At 40.8% G+C, this 25,278-nt stretch overlaps 1 protein-coding gene across 2 annotated transcripts in view; it reads left to right on the plus strand.

Annotated features, from left to right (window-relative positions):
- Window positions 1-25,278, plus strand: part of TRPM7 (transient receptor potential cation channel subfamily M member 7) — a 72,718-nt gene that overhangs the window by 40,950 nt on the left and 6,490 nt on the right. Inside the window, exons 13-35 of one of the 2 annotated variants that reach the window (XM_081169967.1) lie at window positions 1,337-1,390; window positions 1,929-2,069; window positions 3,273-3,407; window positions 4,005-4,285; window positions 4,756-4,984; window positions 6,154-6,309; window positions 6,403-6,546; window positions 6,652-6,780; window positions 7,458-7,742; window positions 9,285-9,459; window positions 10,255-10,381; window positions 11,581-11,765; window positions 14,231-14,363; window positions 15,289-16,400; window positions 18,356-18,432; window positions 19,842-19,898; window positions 20,076-20,172; window positions 21,408-21,475; window positions 22,139-22,176; window positions 22,986-23,011; window positions 23,400-23,450; window positions 23,530-23,595; window positions 23,989-24,272. In XM_081169967.1, coding sequence (XP_081026093.1) covers window positions 1,337-1,390; window positions 1,929-2,069; window positions 3,273-3,407; window positions 4,005-4,285; window positions 4,756-4,984; window positions 6,154-6,309; window positions 6,403-6,546; window positions 6,652-6,780; window positions 7,458-7,742; window positions 9,285-9,459; window positions 10,255-10,381; window positions 11,581-11,765; window positions 14,231-14,363; window positions 15,289-16,400; window positions 18,356-18,432; window positions 19,842-19,898; window positions 20,076-20,172; window positions 21,408-21,475; window positions 22,139-22,176; window positions 22,986-23,011; window positions 23,400-23,450; window positions 23,530-23,595; window positions 23,989-24,272 — 4,050 coding nt within the window. The remainder of the gene's footprint in view (window positions 1-1,336; window positions 1,391-1,928; window positions 2,070-3,272; window positions 3,408-4,004; window positions 4,286-4,755; window positions 4,985-6,153; window positions 6,310-6,402; window positions 6,547-6,651; window positions 6,781-7,457; window positions 7,743-9,284; window positions 9,460-10,254; window positions 10,382-11,580; window positions 11,766-14,230; window positions 14,364-15,288; window positions 16,401-18,355; window positions 18,433-19,841; window positions 19,899-20,075; window positions 20,173-21,407; window positions 21,476-22,138; window positions 22,177-22,985; window positions 23,012-23,399; window positions 23,451-23,529; window positions 23,596-23,988; window positions 24,273-25,278) is intronic. The other variant, XM_081169968.1, reaches the window with a different exon arrangement.

Genomic DNA, 25,278 nt, shown 5'->3' on the forward strand with positions numbered 1-25,278 from the left:
AGTTAAAAAGGAATTGGTTTTGCCTGGCACCTAAAGATATTTAATGATGGCACCAGATGAGCCTTTCTGGGAAGAGCATTCTGCAAGCAGGCAGCCACCTGTTTTCATGTTGCCACCCTCCAGATCTCCATGGAGAGGGCACACAAAGATGATGATCACAGGGTTCAGGTCGGTTCATATGTAGAATAAATTTAGCAACAACAATTCTCTTAAGATTCCCAAGTTGTATTTCTATTTCATTTATAATTTTCATATAAAAACATGCATTCAAAGTGAAATACTGTTTGAGATTGATTTGGGTAACAATTGAGGGGGGTGTTTAATGGAAGGTTGTCATTTTTATATCAGTAACGGTACAGAATTTTAGGTGTAAAACATGAGCCTTCATTCTGATTGTGCAAGCTTTTGGAGCATGCGTTGAAGAAAATAATATTATCCTGCATTCAAGAGCTGATCTCAACTAGCTTATGATGATGGCATTGAATTTACCTGTGGAAATTGAAATGCTGATTGCATCTTTTGGATATAAATAAGTTCATAGGGAGTTTTTAATTACGTCCGCCTCTTGATGCTGTTGAAGTGTATGCTGCTGTTGCTAATTTTGCTGTCTGGTCTTTGACCACAATAAAGATTTATTGATTGCATCTTTTGGAAGGGCCAAATAGTTGACATTTCTTTCACAAGGCTAAAAAGTGATAAAATCTAGCTCAAGAGAAATGAGTGTGTTTTGAAACAGCAGAGGACTGAGAAATTAGATTCAAGCGATGCTAGACAAATTAAGGAAGGGAGCCAGTACCTGCAAACCCTCCTTACACTTTAGATGATTAGCCCCAAAATTATTGAGGAGAAAGGCTAGGAGGGAAATTACAGCTGCTACTAAAGCTTTCCTCTGCCAGTTACTGCCTTATTTTGGGTTACGGATTAAACCCATAGGGAAGGATGGACAGCTCTTACTGACTCACAGGATTCTTCTAAGTGAAAAATACAAAAAAGCTGTTAATTATCAAAAGATCAGTTTTTATTTTCATGTTTGCAGGGAAGCATAGTCTTTCTTTATGCCTGGTGAAAGCTTTGGTTAGGTAGAGCTGTTCTAGAAGTATAGTAAATTAAATTATTATAGTGCTTCTCTTGGATTTTTTTAAAGCGTCAGTCAAATTATTTAATCATGTAGAAGATAGTGCTTCTGTTTTAATTTAAAAAAAATAATACTGAGTTATGTAGAACCTGGATAATTGAAAAAACAACAACACAATTTTGCAATCTGTCATTCTACTGCTTTGTTTTGTCACATGCCTCAGTGTATCTAAAAGTCTGCATTCTTCTCTTCTACATCAAGAAACAAGGCCCAACAAATCCAGCCCTGCTTCATCTTGTTCGAGATGTCAAACAGGTAGGGCTCTTGTGAAAATACTTTAACATCTCTAGATGCACACAAACAAGAAACTATGTTTTAATTCTCCTTCTCATATAATTATTATACTAATAACATTTTAAGTACTTACTGTGGTGTGTATAGTGGAGAACTTGCTTTTGGGTAAAGTAAGAATTTTAGAATGTCATTCACACAAAAAAATGGGTGCACTTTGCTTCATGTTCAAATGGATGCTTGTCCATAGCTACATATTGCTTCGTGTCCTTTCTGTGTTTGAAGGAAACCAAGGACCTCATGCACAGAAGGAGGAACGGCATGCATCTGGGCTGCTCCAGATACTCCAACCATAGTTTGTTGTTGCACCTAAATTGAGATGTGGAGTCACTTTGTTAGTCCATGTTGCCCAACTAGCAGTGACCTTGCATTATATGCCAAGGTGTCTTTCCCTGGGGAGTGCTTGGGGCTGAACACAGAACCACTTTTTTGCAGAATGACATCATGTGATACAGAGATTGCAGCATGTATTAGTGCTAAGTTAATACTGTCTTGTCCTCAGGGGAACCTTCCTCCCGGATATAAACTCACTTTGATTGATGTGGGGCTTGTTGTGGAATATTTGATGGGAGGAACCTACAGATGCACCTACACACGAAAACGCTTCAGAGTGATATACAACAGCCTCAGTGGCAGCAATCGGGTATATGGTTTCTTTTTTTCTTTTTGAAGTAATGCATAAAAGGTAGTATTTAACCTCTTTAAACAATTCAGTTAATGTAAAATAACAGCAGCTCATTTCTTAGAAGGGTGTTTCTCCTAAGATCTTTAGAGTGTTTTGTGTACCTGGAACTGTACCAATGTATGTATGTTTGCATCTGTCTCGAGACAATGGAGTACACTGCCTGGGGCTGCAGGAGTACTAAACTGCATAGTAGTTGTCATGGATTGGTTAGACACAGGAATGGTGGTAGGAACCAGCTTGAGAACCACCAAGGGAAGAAGGCTCAGAATACAGGGAGTGGTGGTGGGACGACGATGAGTGGTCAGAGAGAGAAGACAGCGAAGAGGAGGTGTCGGACGCCGGAGATGTAACAGGGCTTGGTGAGGTAGGAGAGTCTGTGAAACAGAGAAGTCAGGAATCAGAGGCTGAAGCTGAAGCAGATGAGTGGAAGAAGGGAGGTCAAGAGGCAGAGATGAGTCACGCTTGTTAAGAGTCACGGGTTTCTTCTCCTGCTGCGACAAGCTCCCCCCCCCCCCCATGACTCCTAGAACCAGGAGAGACATGAAATGGGAGGAACCCTGGAGAGGAGGAGACATAGATGGCAGGGACCTTTAGTCTTGGTAACTGATTTCATGGAATAAGACCTACAGGGAATGAGCTGCTCTGCTCCTTAGGCCTGTCACTCAGCCAAGTCTGTGGAGATAATGTTTTTTTTCCTAATAAAGAATTAGCTCTGACTTTGAACTGTGCAATTTACTGGTCTGCTTTCTCTGTGACAGTATCAATAGTAATATACTGGACATGATCCAGCTGCACTTAAGTGCTTCGGTTTTTGCTGGATTGTGCCCAAAGCATTTGGGATTATTATCTCAACAAATATTAAAAGAATATTGCAGGGTGGGCCACTATCATTCCAACATTGCAGATGGGGATTGAGTCTGAGAGACCTTGAACTGCCCTAGAGGTTTCCAGGAAGCTTGTAATCGACATGAGAGTTGAACTGAGACTCTGCACAGCTTATATTCTCACCACTATGCAAAAATAAACTACTTTGTCTTGGCTATATACAAATATTTATGGTTTTGTCCTTCAGATAATGAGTTACTGTGCATCTCAATGATTTCACATAATTCAGGCACTGTGCTACATTATAATCCTGTTTTTCTGTTTCCCCACCACCAGCGGTCTGGGCGAAATGCTTCAGGCAGCACCCCTCAATTGCGTAAAAGCCACGAACCTTTTGGTAACAGGGTGGATAAGAAAGAGAAAATGCGGCATAATCACTTCATCAAAACTGCCCAGCCTTACAAACCAAAGGTATGAGGCACACAGCTGCCCTTGAAGGAGATGAGGTTGGAACAGGGCTCTTGTTTTCGTGATGTGATCTTGGCATGTACGGAGGTGTATATAAATAGTGCATTGTACTGTACTTCTTGTAACAGCCTTTAAAGCACACATGCCATAACTGAAATTGGAGTTGCAGAAGTGATACAGATAATCACTATAATTGTAGCAATTCCTTTTCTGACACATGCAAATGAGCTGAGAAATTTCGAAAGCTAAATGAAAGTTCCTTATCTCTGATTTTGTGGCCGTGGAACCTTGCTTGTATTTCCCTCTTTTGCTTTGGAGATGTTCACATGGCATTTCTTTATAGCAAGGTTCTCTCTCAGGCTAAAATTATCTTATTTGTGGGCGGAGCTGCTAATTTTGATACTTTTCTTTATGATATATTACTTCGGTTATTTTGGTGCCTTTCTTTGAATGATTCTTACCTGAAATAATATCTTACTGGTGAGTTTTTAACAAATATCTGATGTCTGAGTATCACATTTCACTATTGTGTTTTCTCTTTAAACTTTATAATTCTAGCTGCCCTTGTAAAACCTTTAAATTACTACCTTTTTTTTAAAGGCCGATAACACTTCAGAAGAAGGAAGAAAGAAGCAAACCAAAGATGACATAGTAGATATTGATGATCCAGAAACGAGACGCTTTCCTTACCCTCTGAATGAGTTGTTACTGTGGGCAGTACTAATGAAGAGGCAAAAAATGGCTCTTTTTTTCTGGCAACATGGTGAAGAATCCATGGCGAAAGCCTTAGTGGCCTGCAAGCTATATCGTTCAATGGCCTATGAATCAAAACAAAGTGACCTTGTTGACGATACCTCGGAAGAACTGAAACAGTATTCAAAGTAAACATTCTATTTTGTTAAAATCCTTAAGACAAATTTCAGCTTCTTGTTTCCTAGTAGTTGCTAGAAGCTAATGCTGAAGATGCAGGTTAATTACAATCTCCTACTAGCTTTTCTAAAATTGCAAATCCTTTTTAAAAGCCTGAATTATTTTTGTTCTGGTTAGATGTCACTTCCTGAAATCCAGCAACAGATAACTGGTCCAGGGAAATCTTGGGTATAGATGCAGAAGAATGCATCAGGTACGCCTTTTAACTCACTCAGAGTAACAGGGAAGTGCTGAGATGAAACCAGTTTTCTTTTTGGCCATACAGAGTTGTATCCACAGGTGTCTCTCTTACAACAGTAGTAAGCAGGTGCTTCCATTCAGTTCAGGAGGTTTGAAGTCTAGTATGGGTGAAAGAATTAGCATATTTAATATGTTTGTGCATCTTTAACATTGTATGTCTTGTGATTTTTGCCCCCCACAGTGAGTTTGGGCAGCTGGCAGTTGAGCTATTAGAACAGTCATTCCGACAAGATGAAACTATGGCTATGAAGTTGCTAACTTACGAGCTAAAAAACTGGAGTAATGCCACCTGCCTTAAACTAGCAGTGTCTTCACGGCTTCGCCCTTTCGTAGCTCATACTTGTACACAGATGTTGTTGTCTGATATGTGGATGGGAAGGCTGAACATGAGGAAGAATTCATGGTACAAGGTAACTAGTCTATAGACAATACCTTCTTTGGAATCCATTTTTGCTGTTATTTTAGTAATGCTTAAGTGAAAGGGATATGTTGAAAGCATAGTCATGCAAAGTTTTCTTTCACTGTAATCTTTATGTAGGCTAAGCAAAACAGCTCTTTAACATAATCAAAGTGAGAGGTGATACTGGAATGAACAATAACTTTTTTTGATGCTTTATTATCTTTTTTAAAAAAGGTACAGAAATGTAGAAGGCAGAAACCAGGCAAGTAGCCCTTAACCAGAGGTGGATACTTAGATCATCATGAGAACTAATCTACTACTAAAAATGTAGTGGTGAAACATTAACAGACTGAAACCCCCTTGTAAAATTGAAATGTCATTATGCTTTCTACGGGTAGTAAAGTAAAATTTGATGTAGAAACTTCATATTTATATTTTAGTAGCTGAAGCTGAGCAAGTGAGAAGGCTTAACAGAATTCAGACAAATCAGCAGGATGTGAGTGGGTGTAGGTTTTCAGAATGGCATATGTCAAGTAAGCCATATAGTCTGAATTAACAATAAGAGGTGTGTTTCTCTTTGTATACTTCACTGAAAATTTGCCCCACTACGTTAGACTATAATAAGAAAATTATTCTGTAAAAGTACAGTGTTGATACAGACCATCCTTAAGCATCATTTTAAAGTATGATGTGCTGTTGTCTGTCTTGTGTTCCAATTTGTCATCTCTAACTTGCTTTGCTAGTCAACTAAGAGTAACACTCATTTTATGAAGGTGGGTGGGTGGGTGTGCTTCAGAATCTATGATTCTTCAATGGCATTAGGGAAATATGCCTTCTGCAGCCTCTACACAGTCTAATACTGATAAAAGCATTAGGATGAGGGGTAGAAATCTATTTGAGCACATTTTCTCTAACAACTTTTTAGAAATTGCAGATATTTTTCCCTCAAGAATATTATGGAATGTTCTATATGTATCTGTAGTAGTTAAAAAAAAAACACCTAATCATTCTTCTACATCTTTTACTTGCTACCTGACAGATTTTGCTGAAATGTGGGAGAGGGCGGAAGAGGGGACTTCTGTGTGCTGGATAGTTCTGATTTTTTATTTTTTTTTTAGAAAAATGTGTTAGTGAATGGGAAGTATTTTGTCTTAATAACTTGATGTTCACATCTTACAGGTAATATTGAGCATCTTACTTCCCCCTACCATACTAATGCTAGAATACAAAACCAAGGCAGAAATGTCCCATATTCCACAGTCTCAAGATGCACATCAAATGACTATGGAAGACAGTGAAAACAACTTTCAAAACATAGCGGAAGAGATACCAATGGTAATTCTACACACAAACACTTAACATGTTTTTAGCAACGAAGACTAACTTTACTCTCATACATGATTTTAAATTGTGTTATTTTAATGTTAGGAAGTGTTTAAAGAAGTAAGGGTCTTGGACAGTACAGAAGGAAAGCATGACATGGAGGCAACAGTAAAACCCAAGAGGCTTCCCATTACGCGAAAGTTTTATGCCTTCTATCATGCACCAATAGTGAAATTCTGGTTTAACACGGTGAGTTTTTTGTTTCTATGTTTTGCTTTGGAAAAAGAACTCTTTTTTTTTTTGGAAAAAAACTACTTTTCATAATATTTATTTTCAACATTTTACTTTTTATAGTTGGCCTACTTAGGATTTCTGATGCTTTATACATTCGTGATTCTTGTGAAAATGGAAGAGCTGCCCTCAATTCAAGAATGGATTGTCATTGCATATATTTTCACGTTGGCTGTTGAGAAGATTCGTGAGGTATATTTGCATTTGTAACGTGCTCTTTAATGCAGAAGAGGATTTAGATATACTTTCAAGAGTCAGCATAAGTACGCTGTGCAAAACTTGTTGCCTTCAAGATGTTCTTGACCTACAACTCCCAGGATCCCTAGCTAGCAGGACCAGTGGTCAGGGATGATGGGAATTGTAGTCTCAAAACATCTGGAGGGCTGAGGTTGAGGAAGCCTGTGGTAGGGTATTGATGCAGTACTCGTTTTCTGCAAGTCATATGTTGTAAATTGGGGGCTTGCCACAGAAGCATGCTCCTTCCTCTTCCATTTTGTTGGATTCAAATTCCTTTCTCCGTTTATTAGCTTTTAGCATGATGAATGCAGGCCAGAGTCCCTCATTACTATAGTTCAGGCATAGGCAAACTCTGGCCCTCCAGATGTTTGGGACTACAATTCCCATCATCCCTTACCACTGGGTCCTGTTAGCTAGGAATGTTGGGAATTGTAGTCCCAAACATCTGGAGGGTCGGAGTTTGCCTATGCCTGCTGTAGTTCATGGAACCACTTCCTACCATGGCTTCAGTCTTTGATTTACATTAAACTTGTTTTATATTGATGTATGTACATAACTGCTACCTGCCTTTTAATGCCTTTTGATGTAAGACGAAATGAACTGTGCCCAATTTCTCATTATTTTTACAACAGATCTTTATGTCAGAGGCGGGCAAGATCAGTCAAAAGATTAAAGTGTGGTTTAATGATTACTTCAATGTCAGTGATACTGTAGCCATTATCACATTCTTCATTGGTTTTGGACTAAGATTTGGAGCACAGGGAAACTTCAGTGAAGATACTTACAATTCAAATTACGTTTTCGTTGCTGGAAGGCTAACTTACTGCCTGAATATAATCTTTTGGTATGTGAGATTACTGGATTTTTTGGCTGTAAACCAACATGCTGGACCTTACGTCATGATGATTGGGAAAATGGTAAGCTTTTTTCCTACCAAAATTAAAAGTGTGTTGTGTGGGATGATGATGATGATGATGATGATGATGATGATTAATATTCCACCTGATACTCAGAGGTCTCAGGGTGGCTCACAGAATAAAATCAAAATATAAAACCACAAAATACATAATCAGAATAAAAACAACCCAATAAACCCCCTCTCCCCCCAAAACCCATATTTTAAAAGGGCATAGGATGTCAATCAGTTCAACCAAAGACCTGGATAAAAATGAACATTTTTGCCTGGCACCTAAAGGTATATAATGAAGGTGCCAGGCGAACTTCCCTGGGGAGAGCATTCCATAGACGGGGAGCCACTGCAGAGAAGGTCCTGTTCTCATGTTGCCACCCTCCAGACGTCTTGATGAGGAGGCACATGAAGAAGGGCCTCAGAAGATGACGTCAGGGTCCAGGTAGGTTCATATGAGAAGAGGTGGTCCTTGAGCTATATTTTAAATATATTTTATTTCCAAACATTTCAGAAGTGTTGTATTTTACAGTCATTTGAAACAGGTATTCCACCAATAAAGATGGACAGCTGTGTATTGGTTTTTCTAAGGCAGTTTGCTGTACGTGTAGAAGGAGGACAAGTGGAGAAAAACAAGAAGCCACAATGTTGGCTTGTGGAGTATTTCACACCATATGATCAGATTGAAATATATCAGGAAGTTCCCCAAGTTCCCCAGTACTCCACTGCTGTAGGCACAAAAAGTCTCTCTAAGTTTATTGGGAACTTAGCAGTTGAACACTGAAGTCACAGATACATACTGCTGTTTCAAAGACTGGCTGTCCCTAGGTGCTTGCAAAAGGGGGGAAATTAGCTGTGCCTCAGAGAAGAGCAGGGATCTTGCAGATGCATGCATCCAATTGGCTCAGATTGAAATGCATGCATCTGATTGGGGAGGGATGCTCCTCACAGTCTTGTCCTAATTCTTAGGGAAGTTACAGTGCATTTCTGAGGAACTCAAGGGAACTAAAGTCAAAATGGAGGTTCAGAGTGGCCACTTGCCCTCCCTAAGCCACTCTTCCTGGAATTGCCAAATATATTATATTATATTATATTATATTATATTATATTATATTATATTATATTAGTTACCCCTTGGGATGGGTGGAATGTAGAGATAATTGTGATTGGCTGTGCTGATGAATACTGGAGGTTCCTGACCCCTATGGTTGTAATTCATGGGCAGTCATTTAATTTTATCCCGATTCTAATTTTTAAGCTGTATTTTAATCAATTCTTTGATAGTGCTTTAATGTATTTGATATTTGATGTTAGCCACCCCGAGCCTGTTATTGGCCTGGGAGGGCAGGGTATAAATAAAAATTTACTTACTTACTGTCCAAAGGTGATTGACCAGTGGAGTTGGACAAAAACAAGTCCAGAGTGCCTCTAAATGTGAGGCAATGTGTTGAATATGAATGTAAACAACAAAGAAGGGGTTGGGCTGTAGTTTGGAGGGTTTAAGTGAGGGGTCTCCACTTTTTTAACTGTCTCTTAACTCTGTTTTAAACAGGTGGCCAACATGTTTTACATTGTAGTAATTATGGCACTTGTGCTGCTTAGTTTTGGAGTCCCCAGAAAGGCAATACTTTATCCTAATGAAAAACCATCCTGGGTTTTAGCAAGAGATATTGTCTTTCGGCCCTATTGGATGATCTTTGGTGAAGTTTATGCCTATGAAATTGATGGTAAGATATTTTTATTCCTTCTATTTATTAGCAGGCAAGGGACACTTTTTCTTGTGTCTAAAGAGATGGGAGGGCTAATCTAGAATCTATATTTAATTCATAATGATTTTATTGCTTTTTTGATATTTGTTTTTTAAAAATTTTCTGGAGTTTAGCTGTGTTTTATCTAGATTGTTGTATTGTATACCCCACAGAGTGTGATGAAGTGTTTCCTAAATCTTTCTAAATAAATAAAAATGAAGGGTTTATTTATGTATATTCTAATGTATTTAATATTAAGGTATTATTTTAAACCGGGGGGGGGGGGAGACCTAAAATAAAAAAACATGTTTAAACAAATTTAAAATCTCCTTTGATTTTTAAAATTTTAGTTTTTCATCTACAGTGATACATGTATTTGTTCAGAATATGAAAACAAAATTATTTTTGTAAACATGATTATACTATGGAAAAGTGGGATATACATTCAATAAATATGGAGGAATTTTATTTTATTGAAAAGCTTTATTTGTTTTTCATTTTGAAGGGCATGAACTGAAAGACAGTTCTTAACAGATTTAAATAAACTTTCCAGTTGCTGAGGTTGGAAGTTTGGGTATTTAATGCCCACAGACCTGTTTTATTCATAAATTTTCTGTTTAGGGCTAAGCCGTGCAGCGGCTTCTGCTACTTGTGTGTTGAAAAAGTATAGGTGATAATACTTTGTTGATGTGCTATAAAGAGCTTTGCTTCTAAGTAACAAATAAACTACTAAATCTTCTCGAACATTTCTTTTTCTTTTCTTAATCTGCAAAGTATGTGCAAATGATTCCCAAACAATCATACCATGTATTACTGGAGCATGGCTGACACCCTTCCTTCAGGCCGTCTACCTTTTCGTGCAGTACATTATTATGGTCAATCTTCTCATCGCCTTTTTCAAGTATGTTTTTCACGTTTTAAGTTGCTATTAAATCAGTGCTTTAAAAAGTAGCTTGGTGATTATACGACCATGGGGTACTCCTGCATGCATCTTCGTCAAATGGGCTCTGTAGCTAGGAATACCTTTTACCAGCTTTGTCTGGTTTGCTAGCTATGGCCATTCCTGTACAGCGATAACTGACTAACATAGTACATGCATTGGTAACCTCTAGGTTGGATTACAGCAATGTGCTCTTTGTGGTTTGGAAGCTCCAGCTGGTACAAAATATAGAGGCCAAATGGCTGGTGGGGGCACATGACCAATAACATGTGACACCATCGTTAAAACATACGCACCAGCTGCCCATCTATGACCAAGCCTTGTTGAAGGTCCTTGTATTAATTCACAAAGCCCTGAACAACTTTGGTCTACGGTACCTTAGGGACGCGGGTGGCGCTGTGGGTTAAACTACAGAGCCTAGGACTTGCCAATCAGAAGGTCGGCGGTTCGAATCCCCGCGACGGGGTGAGCTCCCGTTGCTCAGTCCCTGCTCCTGCCCACCTAGCAGTTCGAAAGCACATCAAAGTGCAAGTAGATAAATAGGTACCGTTCTGGCGGGAAGGTAAACGGCGTTTCTGTGCGCTGCTCTGGTTTCGCCAGAAGCGGCTTAGTCATGCTGGCCACATGACCCGGAAGCTGTACGCTGGCTCCCTCGGCCAATAAAGCGAGATGAGCGCCGCAACCCCAGAGTCGGCCACGACTGGACCTAATGGTCAGGGTCCCTTTACCTTTACCTTAGGAACAGTAGCTGAGATCATTTGCCAGAGTGTCAGAAGAATATGTAATGTTCTGCCAGCAGAAATTTAGCAGATGCCTCTTTTTGAACCTTTAAATGCCTGCTGAAAAATTTTTCTCTGCTGAAAGTCTTATGCAGGAAATAAAAAAAACATAGTCCTATAATAGTTAGTTGATAGTCTCTGATTTTTTAAGAATCCATGTTTTTAATTATATATATATTGTAAACTGCTTTGATTATTTTATGACATAGTGGTATATTTTTTAATAAATAAAATAAATGTGATAGAAGATGCTGTTTGTTTCTTTTGTTTGTACTCTCTTTTAATATTTGTACAGAGCAGAATGTAAGATCATTGCTGCTAGTTTCTAAGATGATCAAGCTAAAATGTTTGCCTTCTTTATTCTCTTCTCTTTTTGTTTAGCAATGTATATTTACAGGTGAAAGCAATTTCCAACATTGTATGGAAATACCAGCGTTATCATTTTGTTATGGCATATCACGAGAAGCCTATCCTGCCCCCTCCTCTTATTATTCTTAGTCATATGGCTTCCCTATTCTGCTGTGTATGCAAGCAGAGAAAGAAAGACAAAACTTCTGATGGGCCAAGTAAGAACAAACAAAAATATGCAACATTGGGTTGTTCTTTGCATTATGTGAAATCCAGGGATTGATAGGAGCCTGGTTTATGTGTAGGGCTTATGCAAAATCCCTCCCCTCAGTTCACTGTCCCATTAGTGGATGGCAAAGTGGGAGTGGAGGCTCAACAATTTGGGTGTGGGTGTGTGGACAGAACATTTTGCCTTGTTTTCAGGATTGGGGCGAACAGGATGCTTAAGAGAACTTAGGGTGACAGCACATTTTTTTATCTCTGCCCAACCACTGCCACAAAAATGCTTTCATTATACAGTGGTACCTCGGGTTACAGACGCTTCAGGTTACATACACTTCAGGTTACAGACTCCGCTAACCCATAAATCGTGCTTCAGGTTAAGAACTTTGCTTCAGGACGAGAACAGAAATTGTGCTCCGGCGGCACAGCGGCAGCAGCAGGAGGCCCCATTAGCTAAAGTGGTGCTTCAGGTTAAGAACAGTTTCAGGTTAAGAACGAACCTTCAGAACGAATTAAGTACTTAACCCGAGGTACCACTGTAAGTGGAATTCTTAAAAAGCTGAACAAGGACTTGCTCTCACCATCACTGCGGACCTCTTTGATAGTTGTGAAGGACCTTGCACATCCATGTCAATCGCCTGACAATACCAAAACAAAACCAGCTGCCCCTACAGGGGAAGATCTTTTGCATTTCAACTTTCAATGCAAGCCAACATTGCGAAGGGACACTTGCACTTATGGCAAGACCCTCTTGTGGGTTTGCTGTAAGTACAGATCCCAGCACTGTGCAAGTTCCTAACGGGCAACTCTGTAGCGCAGCAGATTTCCGCAGAGTTGCTGACAGCAACAGTCTGCTTATTAGCACCAACATCAAAGCTCCCTTGCCAAGAACTATCAGGAACAATTTAAAGATCCCCATTGTTTCCTGGTAGCTGCTTTCCCACTTGTCACACACCTGATATCACATCGGGACTTGGGCCAGACCACCTGTGGCCAGAGGATCCCCAGCCTGATTAAGAGCTGATTTTGTGAGCAAGTAATAGATATGTGGGGAAGAGGGTTTGAAAGTGGGTTCCCATACTAAATCTGTTCCAGATGTCCATCCTAAAACCAAAGCATTCTAAAGCCAAGGTGCGCTTTCCCATAGAAAGTAATGCAAAATGGATTAATCTGTTCCAGACTTTTAAAAAGAACCCCTAAAACAGCAATTTAACATGAATTTTACTATTTAACAAGACCATTTCTGGGTTAGGGTTAATTGTAGGACTGGGTTAGTGTTAGGGTAAGGATCAGAATTGGGGTTAGGGTCAGTGTTGTTTTATGTTTTCTTGTGATTTTGACTCATTTGCAGTTGATTTGCTTTTTTCAATTTGTTGTGTTGCTGCTTTTTCATGAGTTTTTCAAGTTTGCTGGCTGCTCAGCTGGAGAGGTGAGGGCTCTGTCACACTTTTCCATTGAGGCGTGCGTGGCTGTGTTCACCTCGAATACAGAAGTTTAAAGGAGCATCGCGTGACGATGCAGAGACAGCCATCCCAGCAACTATTCTGCCTGGCTGCCTTTAGGCGGTGCAGGGGCTCTGATGCTGAGCTGGGGGCTCCTTTAAACTTCTCTCTTGAGGGGAGAAGTTTACAGGAGCCACCAGCCATGAACCCCTCAATGGAAAGTGTGACAGAGCCTGCACCTCCCCAGCTGAGCAGCCCGCTCCAGCTCCTGCTCCCGTTCAAGCAGGAACGGGGGCGGGGATCTCTCAGCTGGGAAGGGAGGCTTCGTGCTCCCCAGCTGAGCTGCCCCGATTCAGCTCCTACTCCCGTGCAAGCAAGAGCAGGGGCACTCAAAACAGAAGTGTGGCACTGAAAAAGGAAGTGTAACATTCAAAACGGAACAGTTCGGATTCCGAAAAACGTTCGCAAACCAGAACACCTACTTCTGGGTTTGCTGCGTTCGATTTCCAAGTTGTTCGTTAACTAAGCTGTTCTAAAACCGAGGTACCACTTTAAAACCGAGGTACCACCGAGGTACTTTAAAAATATATGAACAAACAACCATTTTTGGAGGTGTATTATATTCTAGTGTACCTAACTTGGGGAAATGGAAAAAAACCCAGATTCAGTGGTACCTTTAGAGACACCTCGAGTTACAGACTCCGCTAACCCAAAAGTAGTACCTCAGGTTGAGAACTTTACCTCAGGATGAGAACAGAAATCGTGCCCCAGCGGCAGCAGGAGGCCCCATTAGCTAAAGTGGTATCTCAGGTTAAAAGCAGTTTCAGGTTAAGAACAGACCTCCAGAACAAATTATGTTCTTAACCAGAGGTACCACTGTATACTTACATCCAACACTCATGATGTGAGGTCCTTGGCTAAGGGAATACTCATTTCCTTGGTTTTTCACTGTTTTTACTTCTTTTCTGCAGCGGTTCATTAGCAAGCTTCTGAAATGGATTGTTTCTTTCATTCTCTAGAACTGTTTCTAACAGAAGAAGATCAAAAGAAGCTTCATGATTTTGAGGAGTTGTGTGTTGAGATGTATTTCAATGAAAAAGATGATAAATTCCATTCTGGAAGTGAAGAGAGAATTAGAGTTACTTCTGAACGGTATGAAATAATAAGGAATGACCGTTTCAACCTTCTTCTTTTCAGTTTTTCCAGGAATGATTGGAACAGCTAATTGAATAGCACATTTTCAGTTACTTTAAAATCACACTCTGGTTTACATTTATCATAGCAGATGTTGACCAACAGCAGCCTGTTTTAACATGTGGACCTTTGATTGGCAGGGTCCGTTATAAAATTATCTAATTGCAGACCAGTAGCCATTTTAGTTTGTTTGCATCAAAAGCAACACAGAAGCCACATTTGAACACAAGCTTCCATGGACTAGAGCATACATCATCAGGCACATGAAGCATTATCCTCATTTAGCAGATCTCTGTTGCACACTTACAGTAATCTCCCTGGTCTGGTTCACAGGTCGCTCTAAGCCAAACCATGGGTTGGTACAGAATGCATGAGCTCAGGGAGAGGAAATCGCTTCGCTCTTCCCTGGTCATTCTGCTGCTGAGCCAACCCATAGTCTGGCTTAGTATGTTGTCTGGACGTGGGCTTGTCGTTTAACTATTCTGGGCAAACTACTGGGCAAACCTTGCTGATTATACAAATTGTCTTCAAGATAGATTCAGTGATCTCATCATACCTGATGCAGAGACACAACACAATTTCTTGGTGGGAGTTGATTTGGAGGGATGTAAGGCCAGAGCAGAAGACCAGACCAGTAAGGCAGAAACACAGTACACAACTTTCTGTATGGGTGGGTTGTTACCAAAGAATCATAGAATTGCAGAGTTAGGAGGGACCCTGAGGGTCATCTAGTCCAACCCCCTGTTTTATGCTAACAGACCTGTAATTATTTCACATGGCATACTTGTGATCTTCGTTTGTTTTGAGAATTCCTTGCGTTCAGTGAAAAGTCTGATTCTCCTTTTTCTCTCTCCCAATGGTATCTTCTCCCTTCCCCTTCCAGCGTTGAGCAAATGTGCATCCAAATCAAGGAGGTTAGTGACAGAGTCAACTATATCAAGCGTTCATTGCACTCTCTCGATACACAGATTGGCCACTTGCAAGACCTCTCTGCTCTTACGGTGGATACTTTGAAAACATTAACTGCCCAGAAGGCTTCAGAAGCTAGCAAGGTCCATAATGAAATTACACGAGAACTGAGTATCTCAAAGCATTTGGCACAAAACCCCATTGATGACGATCCTTTAAGATCTTCCATGTGGAGGAAGCACAGCATTGGCAATGTATTTGGTTCTTCTTTTCCTCAAGGAGGCCTTGAGAGTAATAATGTTTTACTGTGCAACATTTCTATGCAAGATGAAAGAGATTCTGGACATAAGATGACTGGGCCCCCCAAGAGGGATGAATTCAACTTTCCAGAGGCAGGTTCCTCGGGCAGTGCCTTAATTCCAAGAGCTCTATCCCCCCCAGAACTTCGTCAAAGAATACAGGGTACAGACTCATCAAAATGCATTCAAAAGAATAAAAAGTCGGGCACTTCGCTAAACAGCATGCCACATCTAACATCTTCGACAGCTAAATTTTTCGTTAGCACTCCTTCTCAGCCCAGCTGTAAAAGCCAGTTAGAAAGTACCACAAAGGACGACCAGGTTATAGTCCTTAAGGCTGCTGGTGGAGAGAATGCTGTTGAATTTGGTGCATTTGTGGGTAAGTATAACACACCAAAATCTGTACTTCCCAAAGTTGCTATTGGTTGCCATGACTCTACTGCTTCTTGCTCTGTTAGCCTTGCTACCACTTCCCAACATGGTATTGAACCTGGAGGATGTGTTAATCATGGATTTGTTTATGATGAAAGTTATACTAGTGCTGAGAGCTACACAGACAAATGGAATCCTCAGTCCTCTTTGAAGCTGAAGAAGAATGACGCCAAAAATAAATTACAGTTGGCATCTGCTGATGAGGTCAGAAGTGACCCCAGTAATGATCTGAATGGGACACTGGATACTGAAGAACCTGCTGGAAGCATTCCAGAAACAGCACAAAAGGGTCATGATTTAAGTTCCAACACCACTGTACGTCTTCAGAAACTATGGATCAAATCTAAATCTCAAGGTTTGATTTATCAAAAATTGTATGGGAACTTTAGCGGAATTTGGTTGCAGGTGGTGCACTTTGCTTTTAACCTCTTCACTTCCGCAAACTATCAAAATGTTTCTTTACTTTGTAAATCGGCACTTAACCATTCTGGTGTAGATTCTGTTATTTATTCAAGTGGTGTTTTAACTGGAAATTTTTTTGCAAAACGGTGGCAGATTTTCTGTTTGTCAAAACAATGGGAGGAGAGGTGTGCCAACAAAATACTTTGAGTTCAGTTTATTCTAGACCAGGCATGCACAACCTGTGACCCTCCAGATGTTTCTGGACTACAACTCCCATCAGCCCCAGCCAACATAGCCAGAGATCAGGAATGATGGGAGGTGTAGGCCAACAACATCTGGAGGGCTGCAGGTTGTGCACCCTCATCTAGACCATTTCTAAGGTAAGAGTTTTTTGCCTCACTGGCTCAAAGTAAGCATGAATGTTTTTTTATCTTGCAACATGATTTGTTATGATAACTTTTAAAAGATTACATTTAGTTTAAACTTGTCGATGTTACCAGAAAATTCATTTCAGACTACTCCAAAAGTGCCTTTAGCTATTTAAAGCCAATTAAATTTGGTAGATTGTGTTCACGCCATCCTGGTTTATTTCTGGGAACCCTGATGTTTATGCAGTGGAAGCCTTTAAATAGGACCTTAAGCGTGTAGGCTCCTGATATGCCCCATTACAATAAGCGTGTAAGCCTCTATTCAAATATGAATAGAGGCTTCAGGAAGATCTGAGGATGGGATATGCATGTGATTACGATCTTTTACTACAAGTTTGAGTAACATCTGCCTGAGGCCCAGATCTATTCTGAATGGACTTTACTTGTAATATTTTTATCTAACTTTTCCTAGTGCTTTTAAGCTACCAGTACTTTTTTTCTTTAAGCAAATATGTGTAAAGTCATGATATGTTGATTCCCCATTCATGTGTTTTGAAAATGGCTGTAATAATTGTAAATGTATGCTTTTAATTAAAAAATGGGAGTGGGGAGAAGTTAAATACAAAGGCTCAAGATCAGGCTGTTTATATTTACTTCACTAACCACACAGCTGAATAATGGCACTTTTTTTTTTCCTGTGGCAAAAGGTTTGGTGCCGGGGTGCCTTCTCATTTATAATATAATCTTCATCCTTAATGTTCAGTCCTGTAGAATTTTGGAGACAGAGGAGTGATACCCTGTGAAGACATTCAGCATATATGTGCAGTGGATGATCTCTGTGATCCCCAAGCTCTGTCCTGGCTCTACCTGCCACTCACTCATTGGTTTCACCTTTGCATAACGTTTTACATGTGAAATGACAATGTGCATGGACCTGAAATCATTATTTGTGCACCTCAGTTCCATGTAATGTACAGATTCCATGATTCAGGCCTATATGCTTTGGCCCCCATGTATGTATGTTTCTATGCAAATATAATCTAGTGTAAAAATGGCAGGCGAGGAAAGCTCTGCCCACTACACAGGCATTCTGAATGTTGGCATAGGTTAATTATTTTGAATGGGTGTGAGAAAGGGTAAGAAAGAGAACACCATAGGCCATGTCATTGTTGTTTTCTTACATTTTGAGGGTGAAGTTTATATTTTTAAAATCTATTGTGTTGAACTGTGCTTTTTCTACTAATAGCTACATTTTGTAAAAATACCGATATCCACACTGCATGGTTCTAAAAGCAAATAACACGCTCACAGCTTTGAAACCAGGGTAGTGGTATGAAATATTTCCTCTAATATTTTTTCTTATGTTATCCCTTTTATGTAGGAAAAGCAATAGTTCCTCAACCTACCATTAAAAATGTCAACTGTCCTTCTGTGTACTTTTCTGATCTCAGCAGTATCTTTAATCAAATTTGCATCTGTTTGGTGTTTCCCCTCTAAAATCTGGCGTTTTGTTTCTGTTCATATAATGGTGTCGCCAAAGGTCACAGGGACAGCATGGAATTGCAACGATTTAAAGAGACTGTGGCTAAGAGCAAAGAAAAAAGTGATGATATTGAGGTAAGAGGGAGATTGCTGCGGAAGTTGAGCAGTAGCCCAAGTCAGGGTGAGAAACCTTTTTTCAGCCAAGGGCCTCATTTCCTCACAGGCAAGCTTATCAGGGCCACATGTCAGTGGTGGGTGTGGCAAAAGTGTGTCTGGCTAGACACACAGCATCCAGGCAAGCGAGAGGTACTTAATCATACCCCAAGGGCACATTCCAGCCAGGTGAAAGAACTAGAAGGAGGTGCACAGCAGGGTTAAGTGAGCTGTGTGGCTTGGGAGAAGGGGAGAATGATCTGGGCCGTGTCCTGAGGTCCTAGTCCTAAGCTGATACAGGGAGTTCACTTAAACTCAAATCTCAAATACATGTGCATTCACTCATGTTACAGGATAGTTTTCAGTGGTGTTAACTAAGCCAGCGCCTGTTCTACTTTGTCATTATAAGTTTGAGCTCCTAGCTGAGTAGTCCCAGGTTCAAAGACTTAGGTGGTGGTGGGATTATATCTCAGAGGTAGTGTATATATCCTGTGCAGAGAAGGCCTCAGGGTCTGATCCTGTCACCACCAGTTAAAGGAATCAAGACTGCCTGAGTAGTCAGGGCTGGGTTAAATAGATATCCCTGAGTAGTCAGTGATGGGTTAGATCTGGGGAAAAGCAACTTCCTATGCTTCAGGTTGCTAGGAAGCACAGCATTTTGGAGAGCATCAGTCATACCTCGGGTTACAGACACTTTGGGCTGCGCGATTTCGGGTTGCACACTGCGCCAAACCTGGAAGTACCGGAACAGGTTACTTTCAGGTTTCGGCGCATGCGCAGAAGCAATAAATCGTGCTTTGCACATGCGCAGAAGCACCAAACTGCAACCCGTGTGTGCGCAGACACGGCACTGAGGGTTGCGGGCGCTGCGGGTTGCGAACGTGCTTCCCACACGGATCATGTTCACAACCTGAGCATCCACTGTACTCTGTTTTAACTTCATGATAGATCCGGCCCAGACAGCATGATGCAATCACAGGGTGTACCCAGAACTCCTATTGTCCTCCCCTGTTCTCTGAAGTCTTATAGCACAAAGAGCTTGAATGTTTGCTGTAAGCTGCTTTGGGAACAGATCATTGTGGGAAAGTGGCATATAAGTAAACTCAATCAAACAAACATGGCAGTGTGCAGGAAACTTTGACTCGTGTGAGCATTCATGGATATCAGAACACAAATATGAAATTTTAGACCAGGACTAAAACCTGCAGATGCCAGCTTTGAAGTGTTTCAGCTTTGAAGTAAGAGCCCTGGAATAACACTTGTAGGAAAATGGTCTCCCCAAACCCCAATTTCTTGTTTCTGGCTCAGAGTTCATGAAATGTTTAAGACTTGTTAAAGCCACTTCACTACTAACCTAAGTTTAAAAAGTCATTTATTGTTACCTTCTACAGGAGCAACAGGAAGATTTCAAAAAAGCAATTTTGGAAGGCATCGAGACAAAGCAACAGGTATAACTTTCCCATTTGTATTCCATCTCTTCATTGTTGCATCAAATAGCCAGTAACATTTGAATATTCCTTCAAAAAGCAAGTGTGTCACTGTATAGCAACTTTCAAGTGGTGACACAAATAAGATTATTTGAGTAGAGTTGTGAATTATAACATTGTTATTTGTTGAATACACAGGGTGGTAGTAATGCAGAAGGCAACCTGAGGCCTGTCAGTTCATGTGGTGGTTTTACCGACTACCATAGAAGCTCATTAGCAGCACTATCAGAGCAAAGTAAGTAAACACATTAGTTTCTGATCTCTGAATTTTCTGAACTAATACTAGCATACAGCATTTTTTCCTTTGTGCCATTTCCTGTATTTTCAAAACTGCTTTATTTTACAAAACACAGCCATTGTGGCTAAAATTTGACTGAGGGAACTGGCATTGCAGAGAGAGGGGCTTCTTGGTTCTTTCTTTCTCATTTCTTTCCCTACTGAAAATTGTCCTCCTACTGACTTTATCCCTGCTGGCTAAAAGCTGCCGCTGCTCATGTCTTTTCCTGCGAGTGCAGCTTGGTGGGAGTGAGTTTTGGTGGGGAAAAGAACAGGCATGAGTGGTTGAAGCCTTATTACCCAGCCGTCAGCGCCTACTTCAGATTGCAGCCTCAGTGATTGCATTCTGTAAACAAGCCATCCCTAAAAATAATTGTGGAATTACATAAATGCATAGTTGCTCCATCATCAGTCAATTAAACTTTGATTGATTGGGGAGCAATGTGAACTGGCAAAACTGGGAGGTGAGAGTGGCACCTTAAAAAACTTGTCTTCCTTCTAACAGTAGCTTTTGACTGATATCCAAATAGCTTCTTTGAGCATGTTAAAGGTTTTAATGTCCACGGCAGATTTTTTTTTTAATTGTGCAACACATAAACTTACGATTCTGTGCCCCAAACAAACCTTTGAAGGTCCTTTAACGCGCGCGGGTGGTGCTGTGGGTTAAACCACAGAGCCTAGGACTTGCCAATCAGAAGGTCGGTGGTTCGAATCCCTGCGATGGGGTGCGCTCCCATTGCTCGGTCCCTGCTCCTGCCAGCCTAGCAGTTCGAAAGCACGTCAAAGTGCAAGTAGATAAATAGGTACCACTCCGGCGGGAAGGTAAATGGCGTTTCTGTGCACAGCTCTGGTTCGCCAGAAGCGGCTTAGTCATGCTGGCCACATGACCCGGAAGCTGTACGCCGGCTGCCTTGGCCAGTAAAGTGAGATGAGTGCCGCAACCCCAGAGTCGGTCATGACTGGACCTAATGGTCAGGGGTCCCTTTACTTTCGTTTCAAATGAGTTTTGCCGTGTGCCCAATATGTGCGTCTGAAGCATAGTCTTGTGATTCTCTGTATCCAAGCCCATGCATGTGTATGAAAGCAAGTGTATCTTGCTTTCCCTGCAGGATCTTGGACACATATGTTGAAGAATTGGTAGTATTTGTTGACATGTCAAAAGGTGGCCGTTCTAATTGCAAAATCATTTTTCAGTGCACAAGAGTAGAAGACCCTCGGTTGAAGAGCCTCATCAGGCAGATTCAAAGGCGGCCTTACTCACAGTGAGTAAAACATAATAACAATCCATACAATGTTTCCCCTGGGTGTCTATGGAAAGAACCCAGGAAATACAAAAATTGAATCATAGTAGCAATTGATAGAAAGCAGTACTGTCCATCATAATTTAGTGTGACCTGCTATGATAGCTCTCATGCTTAAGTGTGACCTGCTATGGTAGCTCTCATGCTTAAGAGTAGGGGTTTTAGGTCATGGCAAGAGTGAATTGTAATAGGTCTTCAAGGAGAAAAGAATGGACTATGTCCGTATGGCATTTGATTGCACCTTCACACCACCTTTTTGAGTGCTGGCGGAATGTTCATGCCATTTCTGCCTGCACAGCTAATAGAGCCTGTTCAAGTAAGCACTTTACATCACCAAAATAGCTCAAGGTAAGGCAGGTAAGCTGTCAGGCTATGGCTGCATTTGCTACATAGCTGCAATCCTAGTCTCTTCATCCAGGCACATTTGCTGAACAGATTGTACAATTTCTTTTGACCAGCAGACTTAGCAATGCTTCAGAAGCATATTGAGGCTGAAAACATCTTCACGATTAAATTTTTTGGAGGGAGCCTTGTAGCGCTCTTACAAAAGTGTGAGACATTGCTTCTAAAACCATCAATTAAGTTATGTACAAAATAGGTGCATCTCTCTTTTTTTTCTTGCAGGATTGGTTACAAAGTCGACCGTCGTATAGCAATCAAATGTAAGTAAAGTCTAAATGGCAATACTCAGAACTGTCCAGGTATCTCCAAACTCTCCAGGAGTTGGGGAGGCATTGAGTGAGCTGCAGTTTTCTCCCTGTGTGCCAGCACACTGCACATTCACTTCTAAGCCTGCCTGATTGCCGCTGGGCAGTTAGACCACGGGAGGAGTCATCTAATCTATCTGCCCACCCGTCCCTAAGCAACCCTGATGACCTGGGCATTTATCTTGTTGTGGTTGTTCTTGAAGGGGGATAATTGAACCTGATGTAGCCAGTTTGAAACACCTGGCTTGTAGCCTCATTAAAGAGCACCGCTGCAGCACCCATCACCTTCACAGTAGTTTTAAGTCTTCAGAGTTGTTTTCTCTTCCCTACACCAGTGTGGTGTAGTGGTTAAGAGCGGTAGACTCATAATCTGGTGAACCAGGTTCGCATCCCCGCTCCTCCACATGCAGCTGCTGGGTGACCTTGGGCTAGTCACACTTCTCTGAAGTCTCTCAGCCCCACTCACCTCACAGAGTGTTTGTTGTGGGGGAGGAAGGGAAAGGAGAATGTTAGCCGCTTTGAGACTCCTTCGGGTAGTGATAAAGCGGGATATCAAATCCAAACTCTTCTTCTTCTTCTTCCCCTGCTTTGTTTGCTGTTCATTTGTTTTGGAAGGCATAGAGGTTGCAGTATTTGGTCTGATGGGTGATTGGGCTTAGGGTATTACAAGCAGAGCAAAGTGACCAGAGCAATGAAGCTGAGTAGTAAAAAAACCAAGAAGTACACACAGAACTCGGGTTGAGTGCAATTTCTGTCTCTTGCAGGTCTTCTGAGGAAGATGCACTGAATGGTAAGCTGCTGATAACTTCGGTGTTGCCATAAATTTAACATGTTGTGAGAAACTATTTAATGCATGGTTGCAAAAGATGATGTTGGTGGAGGTTTGTTATGGATTTTAGTGCCAACAACCCTAATTTATGGTTGTAATCATTACATGACTGATTTAGGGAAACCCCTTTGGTGCTTGTGCCCTTCTCCAGTCTTTGAGCATCACATCATCATTTTCCTCATCTAAAATATCCCTTGGTGGGAAGAATCACCATAAATGATCAAGGTCTTGCCTGTGAACCTAGAGTACTTTTTGTTCTTTGTCATTACCCTTTAAAAAAAACAAAACAGGATGCATTAAATCATGAGTTTATGTAAAAATATAACACTCATTTCCTTTTTTTCCAAAGGAATTGCCTCTCCTTTTAAACCCATCATGGATACCACCTACTACTATTCAGGTAAGTATCCAAAACTAGGTTGCAAAATAATAAAAAGTAGCAGCGTCATCTTCTTCAATTAATTTCTCTGTCTTTACAGCTGTTGAAAGAAATAATTTGATGAGGTTATCGCAAAGCATACCGTTCACTCCCGTACCTCCAAGAGGTAGGAAAACTTATTGTAGCCTCTGGAATGATTTTCAGATTTTAATAATATTATTCCTTATTCGTCAAGCTTAGGCAATAGTTCACCATCAAAATTCTGGGAATAGATTGGGGAAACGTATATTGAAGCTGACTCTTAAAAAGCTAGAGTTCCAAGCCTTTGTTGCTAGTTTTTAGAAGTAGTGGTAAATGGAGAAAGGTCTCCAATCAACACAGAGGATTCTATTGTATCAAAAGCTTAAGAATTGGTTAGATAATAGATTATGCAAAAGTCTGGCTATATCTTCTCTCCATCGTCCGAAAAAGGTGTTCACCAGTACAGTATAAATAGACATTAAGTCAACATTACCCCAGGCTTAACTGCACTTCACTTCTTTGTGCTGCGACGTTACAGGCGAACCAGTTACTGTGTATCGTCTTGAAGAAAGCTCTCCCAACATCTTGAACAACAGCATGTCTTCCTGGTCTCAGTTGGGTCTCTGTGCCAAAATAGAATTCCTAAGCAAGGAGGAGATGGGAGGAGGCTTGCGACGAGCCCTCAAGGTGGCCTGCACCTGGTCCGAGTATGATATTCTGAAATCAGGCCACCTTTATATCATCAAATCTTTTCTTCCGGAAGTTGTCAATACTTGGTCAAGTATTTACAAAGAAGACACAGTGTTACATCTCTGTTTAAGAGTAAGTTGTTTTTTCTTGCTCATATAGTACATATCCACTAGATGCTTAAACATGTTTAGCAGTTGGTTACTGTTTGGACAAACAAGATATATCCCTTCTCTCTTTCACTGTCCTCCATTGACAGCACTGCCATCTACCCTCTTGCCCAACTTTTGGTCATTGGCTTTCTTTTTTACTCCTCACTCCATCTCTCTTACTCTGCATATTCAGTTCATTGCCAGTTATGCTGCTTCTCCCTTTAAAAATTTAGAAAAATGCATTGGTCACATCAGCAAAACCTCTGGTCATCTGTCACTTTGACTGCTACAACATTCTGCTCTCTAGTTTCACATTCACACACTTCTTCCCAGCACTCTGCTGCCAAAACCTTCCATCTTTTTATCACTCCTAACCATATGGCACCCTTCATTAAATCCTTACGCTCATCCATAGCCTTGTCACCTCATCTCTTGCTTTTATATTCCAATGCATCCCTGCATACGGCCTTCACTGTCCAAAGGTTGCTGTCCAAAGATTTCCTGCTCACTCCAACAGCTTTGTCCTTTATCCCAGTCTGCCCCTTATACATGGGGCTGCATCCCAGAATGCTTCCATGATACCACCTCTCTTACTTCTTTCAAAACCCTCCTCCAAATTCACATTTTTCTGTTACGTCTTTGACACTGTCCCTAGTCTCTATATCCCTATGTCACTAAGCCTAACTATGAGTAATTGCAAAAAGTACATTTGCTTCACTGTTTTCTCTGCTTCCGTTTGCCTCCCTCTTTCTCCTTTGTGTTGATTTCTAAATTGTAAGGGACCTGTGCTCTCATTCTTTGAAAAGCACTGTGTACTTTCATCGTACTGTATAAAACAATAATGGACCACAAAGGTAGGATTTGTCTGCCTATTGTCTTCACTACTTCGTATGAATATAACAACACAAAAATGTATCGTATTTTTCCGTGTATAAGACTAGGTTTCCCCCCTTAAAAATCATGTCAAAAATTTGAGGGGGTGGGTGTCT

The sequence above is a fragment of the Podarcis bocagei genome (genome assembly GCF_964188305.1).
Source record: "Podarcis bocagei genome assembly, chromosome: 14".
NCBI classification, from domain to species: domain Eukaryota; kingdom Metazoa; phylum Chordata; class Lepidosauria; order Squamata; family Lacertidae; genus Podarcis; species Podarcis bocagei.